Raw genomic sequence first — 9,444 nt, 5'->3', positions numbered from 1 at the left:
CAACCCAACTTGCCCGAATGGGCAAGTGGGTTGAAAAATTAATGTCAGGCCCTGATGCAAAAAAAAAAACGTTAAAGAACCCACTTCACTTCTCGCAAAAGAGCAGGGAGAAATCCCGGTGAAGTGGTCAGAAATACAAACCGGAGTTATACTCGGGTGGTGAGGCCTGCGGGTCACAGTTATTAAGTTAACTTTTCGCCACCCCGGCAGACCAGGAGATTGCCAAACCCTTAATAATAATACTAATAATAACAATAATGATAACAATAAGAATAACAATAATTGAATAAGCTGTAGTGCCTACGACTACTAAAGTATGGTCGTGTTTTCGTCAGATACTCCATTCTCTGTCCCGAGGCGGTTCCAACCGAATACACCGACGGCGCGAATGTTGCCGCCGCCATCTTGACGACGTTGAACTGGCCCACGGCCGAGTATAGGCTGGGAGGCACGAAGGTCTTCTTCAAGGCGGGCGCGCTCGGCAGGCTGGAGGAGCTGCGAGAGGAGCGCATCAGGCGCATCGTCACGCTGATGCAGGCGTGGGCGCGCGGCAAGAAGATGCGCGAGCAGTACGAGGTGATGAAGGCGCAGCGTCTCGGCATGATCATCATCCAGCGCAACGTGCGCAAGTACATCCAGTGCCGTAACTGGCCCTGGTGGAAGCTCTACACGAAGGTGAAGCCGATGCTCTCCATCGCGCGCCAGGAGGACGAGCTGAAGGCGAAGGACGTAGAGATTAGCAAGCTGAAGGAGAACCTGGAGAAGGAGAACAAGATGCGAGTTGACTACGAAGCCGTCATCGCCAAGCTGACGAAGGAGAAGAACGAGCTGTACGCGCGCTGCATGGGAGAGATGGACGCCATCGCTGACATCGAGGAGAAGCTCGCAAAACTGATCTCGCAGAAGGCTGAGATGGAGCAGCTGATTGCCGACCTGAGAGAGCGCATCACCGACGAAGAGAACAGCAACTCAGCCGTCAGCGACGCGAAGAGGAAGATCGAGTCCGAGTGCGCTGAACTGAAGGGCATCATCGAAGACCTCGAGCGGCAGGTGAGGAAGCTGGAGAGCGAGAAGTCCACGAGGGATCACCAGATAAATCAGCTGAAAGCGGAGATCGCCCGCCAGGAGGAGCTGATCGCCAAGGTCAACAAGGAGAAAAAGGCTCTTCAGGAATCTCAGGGGGTGAGTATTAAACTTACAGCTTACACTGGTGTGTTTCTCTATTCAATTTTACAAAACGCAATGCTTACGTGAATAATTATGGAAAAACAAGGTCGCCGTACTAGTCACATTCATAGTCGGCAAATTTAAGTGGAATTATTAATCAAACAATAATTATCCAATAAATAAATTAGTAAATAAATAAATGAACGTATTATGCCTCCAGAAAACTTCTGAAGATCTGCAGAAAGAGGAAGACAAGGTCAACCATCTCACAAAGGCCAAGGCCAAGCTGGAGCAGAGCCTCGACGAAATCGAAGACAACTTCGAGCGGGAGAAGAAGCTGAGAGTCGACACGGAGAAGGCGAAGAGGAAGCTAGAGGGAGATCTAAAGATGTCGCAGGAGGCCGTCGAGGAACTGGAGCGCGTGAAGCGAGAGATGGAAGAGAGAATGCGCCGGCATGAGAAGGAGATCGCTGGTCTGGGCAGCAGGTGCGAGGACGAGCAGGGAGTCGTCCACGCGATGCAGAAGAAGATCAAGGAGTTGCAGGTGAGGAACTCCGTCGTTGCTATTCTATGCTATGCTATGCTTCGCTATTCTATGATATGCTATGTTATGCTATGCTATGCTATGCTATATCATGCTATTATATGCTATGCTATGTCATGCTATGCTATGCTATGCTATATTATGCCATGCTATGCTACGCTATTCTATGATATATTATGCTATTCTACGCTATTCTATGCTAGGCTCTGCTATGTTATGCCATGCTATGCTATGCTATTCTATGCTATGCTATGCGATGCTATGCTATGCTATGCTATGCTATGCTATGCTATGCTACGCTATACTATACTATGCTATGCTATGCTATGCTATATGTTATTCTATACTATGCTATTCTATGCTATGCTATGCTATACAGGTACATACTCAGGAGGCGCCCATTTCATATCGCTGCTAAATGATCTCTTATATAATGCGCTCTCTAACAGGCGCGCATTGAAGAGTGTGAGGAGGAGTTGGAAGCGGAGAGGCAGGCTCGCTCCAAGGTGGAGAAACAACGTGCTGACCTCAATAGAGAACTAGAGGAGTTGTCCGAGCGACTAGAGGAAGCCGGTGGCGCCACCAGCGCGCAGGTAAGAAGCAAACACACGACCTACCTGTGACCTTATCCTGACATTGACTGTCACATAGAGCCGCAGCCCGAATAACAAGTTATATAACAAATAAAATTCATCAGTTATTTGGGCTGCGATTTCTATGGACTGTCGCGCCTCGCTGACGCTTCCAGCGCTGCATGAGGATCTCGTTAATTTCCCCCCTACGCCGCTGATTATTCCCAGGTCGAATTGAACAGGAAGCGTGAAGCCGAGTTAGCAAAGCTGAGGAGAGACTTGGAAGAGCAAGCTCTACAGCACGAGGCCACCGTGTCAATGCTACGTAAGAAGCAGAACGACGTCGTGGCTGAGATGGGCGAACAGATCGAGCAAATGAACAAGATAAAGGCCAAGTATGTGACGCGGCTTAAACGCCGCAGATTGCAATACATTACCACATACAGGCACATACGACAATATATAGCATTAATATATGATTTACGGAAAGTAGAAGAAACATTTAACGTAAGAACGTAAAAGTATTTCATATTCAATCCGAGGTATTGCTCAATGACAATTAATAGATGTTAGATGATATCAAATCTATATTGTATAGTATTGGCTGGTTACTAGTTACAAGCAATACGTGCACACAGCATTATGAAAATAGGGTCCTAATTCTAAAACGTAGCAGTGTATTATTACGTAACTAACGAACATTGCAGGAGTTCCATGATATTTAAGATATCGTAGATTGATAACTTGCATCTGGTTTTTTTTGGCAGGCTCGACAAGGAAAAGACAACACTCAATATTGAGTTGCAGGACATGAAATCCAACATGGAACCACTCAGAAAAGCTAAGGTACAGTATATAAAATAATAATAATATAAACAAACACTAAATAATGTACAGATAAATAATAAAAAAATAAAAAACGGTCGGGTTACGGCGGGTTTTCTGTGATTCCGCAAATAGGTTGTCTTCTGATCAAAACCATTTTTAACATTTTTATCCTGCCCATCAACAGGAGCAGAGCGACAAGCTCGCCAAGTCGCTAGAGATCCAGCTATCTGAGGCTAACTCGCGCCTTGACGAGTCTTCCCGCACCATAAACGGTCTGACAGGCCAGCAGAGCCGCCTCGCTAACGAGACTAACGACCTCCAGCGGCAGATCGAGGAAGCTGAATCCCAGATCAATCAGCTCAACCGTCAAAAGGCGCAGCTGACACATCAGCTGGAAGAGGCAAAGACCCAAATCGACGAGGAAACAAGGGTCCGTACAAGCACGTTCGTTTCTTCGTTTTACTGCGCCCAAATAATCACTTCCCGCGTATCGTCATAAGGTATACATGTATACATCTTAAGCCCGGGTCACAACAGATCGTACGAAATTTTGTCGTGGTAGGACCCATAAAATATTTGTCGTGGCCAGATCTTGCAACATGCCCGAAATGTATTGCGAGTGGTCACAAGGGCTACGACACATTAAAGATGGTTTGGCGATGGGGACGCGACAGAAAAAAAAGATATGTCGTGGGTGTGTCGCAAGTCAGTCGTGCGATAGTCGTGAGTTGTCGGGCATTGTCGGGGGCTGTTTTTCACGTGAACAGGTCGTGGTTCACTTGTGGGATGCGCGTGCTACAGTCGTGCGACTGTCGCACAAAGTCGTGGGTCACTCGTGGGTCACTCGTGGGACGCCCGCGCGTCCGTCTCCCGACTATATAACGACGTATTATCGCACGACAGTCGCAAGACTGTCGTAGGACAGACTCATGACAACCAGAAGACATAGATGCCACAAAAAATTGTGGAACAAAAAAGGTGCATGTTCAATTTTGCCTCACGACGGCAAGTCGATGCCACGATGCTCAAAATTTCGTAGGACTGTCTTGCGACGACCCCCGATGACCCACGATTTGCCCAAATTTTCTGTCGTGTCGTCGCACAAATGCGTCGTGGGCTCGTTGTGACCGAGGCTTTAGTAATGCGCTAATAAGTTATTATTTATAGATCTATGCTGCAAACAGGAGATAATAATCCTTCTTCCGATTCCTCATAGTTTACATTCTTTACATTCTACTCCCGCTGACGTAGACTTTCATCGTCAGACGTCCTCATAGTTTACATGCTACTCCAGATGACGTAGACTTTCATCCTCAGACGGCATCCTCGCTGCAAGGCCAGCTGCGCAATGCACAGCACGATGCCAACCTTCTCCGCGAGCAGCTCGAAGAGGAGGGCGAACTCAAGTCTCAGACGGAGCGTCAACTCTCCAAGGTCAATAGCGAGTTCCAGACACTGCGCGCGCGCGTCGAGGCGGAGGGGCTCGGCGGGGGCGAGTTGGAAGCCGAAGAGCTCAGGTAATGACCTTATATTAATTATATTAAGCTTATATTACTGATATTAGCGTACTTATATTAAGCTGAGATGCGACATATATCTAAATCTCGCATCAGGACGCAATCGCGTTTTGAACTCGCGTGCGTTCGTATGCGTTATAAACTATGTATTAAAGCCACACTTGATAAATCAAGCTGCGGTGCTAGCATATCACATCTCTGGGGGCAGTACGGAGACATTTTGAACTCGCATGCGCTCGTATGTGTTATTAACGATGGAATTAGGCCACACTTGATAATTCGAGTTAAGCTACTCGTTTACTACATGTCTGGGAGCAATACGCAGAACTTGCGCGCGCGTATACGTACACGTGTCAATACCAAGTTCGGATCGTGTAGTTGATATTAGTTGTCATTGTAGCTGAATGACGCCATTTCTGAATCCGCGAAAACGATTTCTGTCTTAGGAAAAAGCTTATGGCTAAGCTTGCCGAGAGCCAGGATCAGGTGGAGTCGCTGCAGGCAAAGATTAATCAGCTGGAAAAGAGCAAGACTCGTCTGACGAACGACCTTGATGACATGTCGGTTGAGGTAGAGCGAGCGACCGCGAATGCCAATGCTGCGGAGAAGCGACAACGCAACTTCGACAAGACGCTCGCGGAGTGGAAGCAGAAAGCGGATGACATCTCGGCCGAGTTGGAGGCGTCCCAGCGTGAATGCCGCAGTCTATCGACGGAGCTATTCAAGGCGAAGGCGTCGTCGGAAGAGGCGGAGGACTCGATTGAATCGCTCAAGCGGGAGGTGAAGAATCTAACCGACGAGATTAAGGACCTCACCGATCAGCTCGGCGAAGGCGGCAAGAACGTTCACGAGATGGACAAGGCGCGCAGAAGGCTGGAGCAGGAGAAGGAGGAGCTGCAGTCGGCGCTGGAGGAGGCCGAGGCGGCGCTCGAGACGGAGGAGTCGAAGGTTGTGCGCGCGCAGCTGGAGCTGCAGCAGATGCGCCAGGAGGTCGACCGGCGTCTCAACGAGAAGGACGACGAGTTTGAGACGACGCGTCGCAACCACCAGCGCGCCGTCGACTCCCTGCAGGCGAGCCTCGAGGCGGAGTCTCGCGGCAAGGCTGAGGCGCTGCGCATGCGCAAGAAGCTCGAGCACGACATCAACGAGCTGGAAGTGTCGCTAGATGGCGCCAACCGTCAGAACGCCGACGCGCAGAAGAATCTGAAGAAGCTGCAGGCGGACGTCGTCGACCTGGCGGCACAGGTTGAGGAGGAGCAGCGCGTCCGCGACGAGCTGCGAGAGCATCTGAGTGCCAGCGAGCGCCGCTGCAACGCCATCAGCGCCGAGCTGGAGGAAACGCGCACGGCCCTAGAGCAAGCCGAGCGCCACCGCCGCGCCGTGGAGGGAGAACTCAACGACGCCAACGACCGTAACGCAGATCTGCAGAGCCAGGTGACGTCCGTGAGCGCGGTGAAGAGGAAGCTGGAGGGAGACATAACCACGATGCAGGCAGACCTCGACGAGACCGTCAACGAGATGAAGGTCGCCGACGAGAAGGCGAGATGTGCGGCGGCCGACGCGGCGCGCCTCGCTGAGGAGTTACGGCAGGAGCAGGAGCACGCGCACGCCATCGACAAGGTGCGCAAGTCGCAGGAGCAGCAGCTCAAGGACCTGCAGGTGCGTCTGGACGAGGCCGAGGCGAACGTACTGAAGGGAGGCAAGAAGCTGATCGCTAAGCTGGAGCAGCGCGTGCGCGAGCTGGAGAGCGAGCTGGATGCTGAGCGGCGCCGCAGCAGCGAGGCGCAGAAGAACTTCCGCAAGGTCGACCGGCAGGTGAGAGAGTTGCAGCTGCAGATCGACGAGGATAAGAAAAACCAGCAGCACCTCGTCGACATGATCGAGAAACTCAACGGCAAGATAAAGCTCTACAAGCGGCAGATCGAGGAGTCCGAGGAGGTGGCCAACATGAACCTGGCCAAGTACCGCAAGGCGCAGGCTGAGTTGGAGGAGGCTGAGGCGCGAGCGGAGGATGCTGAGAGCGGCCTCGCGAAGCTTCGCACGCACGCACGCAGCAGCGGCGTCCGCCTGGCAGGGGCTGCAGCCCCCGTGAGTAACACAGAGCAGCTTCGTTAATTAGTCAATTAAATTTATTTGATAGATTGTAGGTAAATAGTTAGTTAATTAGCTTTGTTTATTAGCAGCTCGAATTTGCTTAATCGTGAAAGGATGGAAAAGAAATTTGGTGTCAGATGGGTATACAGTCTAACGTATGGTAGTAGGAAAAAATTAATAAATTATTATGATCAATTGAAAGAATGAAAAAGAATGATAAAGGTAATGTATAATAATGTATAAGTAATAATATGTAAGTAATATATAATAAATTAATATAAGTATAATATATAAATAAGTATATATAGTATACGTAAGATGTGAATATATAAACTTTTTTTTTTTAAATCACTTGTGCCTACAGTACGACCTGTGTTTCAGAGCCGCCCTAGACGTCGTCTGATGATGGATGATGATGAGGAGTAGAGCAGACTCCCTCTATCCAGCCGTACGTATTCATCACATACACAGCAATAACTACATCAGCGTACCTGTCAGATGGGTCTCTGTTGTATGCGCATTACACAAACCCGCTACACAGATTGTAAACAAGAACAGTACACAGATTGAGTCACACAGAAGAACATCACAGAGAACACACGCAAAGATTGGTGAATATTCTAGATCTAACATAAAATTCCTATTTATGGTTGCACTGCGGAGTGAGTGCGTGCTGTTTAGAGGCTTCGGTAACTTCGAGTTTAAGCCTACGGGTGTTCTGACCTCTCCGTGGCACCCTAGAGCAAGCAGCATTACAGGACGATCCCGACACGCTAATCGCTTTTGAAATAACCGCACTCGCTATTGACATAACTATATACGGTCAACACACAACACACCCACAGCACACCCCCACCACCACACGCACACACACACAACACAACAACACACACAGCACACACACACAGTGACACACACAGCACACACACACCACAAACACACACACACACGCAACGCACGCAACGCAGCGCACGCACGCACGCAGCGCACACACACACACACACACACACCGACCATACACACACACACACACACACACACACACACATACGCACACGGATACTGCAATCTGATTTTAATAGGAACGTTTGACTACTCAGAGCGTGAATGTTATTATGTGTGTTTCTAAATGAATATCTTTACACTTGCAGCGAATCAACTGCATTAGACGTGTAGCCTAGAGGAGGGATTCCGTTCCCGTATTTAGACATCCGGAAGAGAAGCGAACGGGACGTCGAGACCTTCATAACGTAGATGGCGCTAGCAGTCGCAGCAAAACACACGCTCACATTTATATATATTTTCACTATAATTATATAGATTTATTTATTGTAAAAGTAATGTAACATTTGCTCTTTTGAATTCGTCATATGAAAATTTATGGTTTACTTAGTTAGATGATAACCGTAGTATGATAATGAGCGCATAAAACGCGAGTATAAACTTCATGTTATGAGCAACCCAATGTCTGGAACGGAACGCGGCATCATCTCAGCTAAGCTGCTACTGATAGCATTGCAATTAACACGTTTAATTAGAGGTGCTTAATTACTTGCAACCCGGTGTAAAATAAAACGATTCCAATTTCTCTAGCGAAGACTACGATTTCTTGATATTATTTTATTGTGCCGTGCAGTTTTCTCTGAATTTTATGTTTTTCTTTTAGTCCTTTCATTTCGTTGTAATTTTAGTATACAGTATAGCCACATTCTTACCTTTTTGAAACTTCTTCGCTAGCATTATAATCCATATGATGCAGTTTCTTAGAGGGAGCCGGTTACATCGTTCGCTTTCACCTTACTGTTTAAATATTCGAAAGTCGAACAGTATTTTTTCAGTCTATGTCTGAGCCTCGAAATTTCTTTATTAGAAATATGATTGACATACTAATGCTAGCTATGCAGCACGCGTCTAAATTAATTGTATTTTATATAGCATATATCGCCAGTGTTTTAAACTCACTGAGACGACTTTTTTTCAGAATTCACCGCAGATGATTTTTTCAAATAAAATTAAAACAATAACAACACTAAATAGCCTAAATGCTAAATTCCATCTATGATTCCATTAAGCGCAAATAGCGTGTGTCATCTACCATCATCGACACTGCTATCGAGCGCCATCTACCGAGCAGTAACGCCGATGTGACATTAAAGAGCCTAGATAGTTTATACATTATAACCTCTTTCGTGACGTTCAAGACAAATTAACTACTATTGGCTGCGGTTCTTTCGGCACAATAGCAAGCCTTGATTCTGACACGAAGTAAATAGAAAACCGCTCAAATCTAAAATACACGGAAATCTTTGGCATATCGATCGGGCGTCAGAGCCATCGACAACGCTAATATAAAACTAAAACTTATAACCATTTTAAACTTATTTAAAACTAAAATTTTATAAATATAATTATTATATAACTATCAGTGTAATAATGAAGAGTAAACATGTAACCAGCAACATCCCCCTCAGTGCTCTGTGATCCCTCGTGGTGGCTATCGACATGGTGTCGCTCATATATGATTAAACGAAAAATTAATTAGAAAGAACAGAATATAGATCAATGCAAGTGAATCATCGTGAAAGAAGAAGAGGAACGTGTATGTTACAATTGTTGCGTATATACGGAACCACGTTCTCCTCTCTCAGAAGGAGAACACCCAAGCTCTCTCTCTCTCTCTCTCTCTCTCTCTCTCTCTCTCTCTCTCTCTCTCTCTCTCTCT

At 47.3% G+C, this 9,444-nt stretch overlaps 1 protein-coding gene across 1 annotated transcript in view; it reads left to right on the top strand.

The window, feature by feature from the left end:
• Positions 1-8,322, top strand: part of LOC106811528 (myosin heavy chain, muscle-like) — a 16,898-nt gene extending 8,576 nt beyond the window's left edge. Inside the window, exons 12-21 of the mRNA XM_014815188.1 lie at positions 336-1,182; positions 1,388-1,711; positions 2,161-2,304; positions 2,512-2,678; positions 3,051-3,129; positions 3,296-3,541; positions 4,429-4,628; positions 5,075-6,716; positions 7,104-7,170; positions 7,874-8,322. Coding sequence (XP_014670674.1) covers positions 336-1,182; positions 1,388-1,711; positions 2,161-2,304; positions 2,512-2,678; positions 3,051-3,129; positions 3,296-3,541; positions 4,429-4,628; positions 5,075-6,716; positions 7,104-7,148 — 3,694 coding nt within the window. The 3' untranslated portion in view covers positions 7,149-7,170; positions 7,874-8,322. The remainder of the gene's footprint in view (positions 1-335; positions 1,183-1,387; positions 1,712-2,160; positions 2,305-2,511; positions 2,679-3,050; positions 3,130-3,295; positions 3,542-4,428; positions 4,629-5,074; positions 6,717-7,103; positions 7,171-7,873) is intronic.
• Positions 8,323-9,444: the final 1,122 nt, after the last annotated feature.

This window comes from Priapulus caudatus, unplaced genomic scaffold (genome assembly GCF_000485595.1).
Source record: "Priapulus caudatus unplaced genomic scaffold, Priapulus_caudatus-5.0.1 Scaffold548, whole genome shotgun sequence".
Lineage (NCBI taxonomy): Eukaryota > Metazoa > Priapulida > Priapulimorpha > Priapulimorphida > Priapulidae > Priapulus > Priapulus caudatus.
Note: the sequence above shows the minus strand (reverse complement) of the source record. Positions and strands in the feature narration are given on the sequence as shown.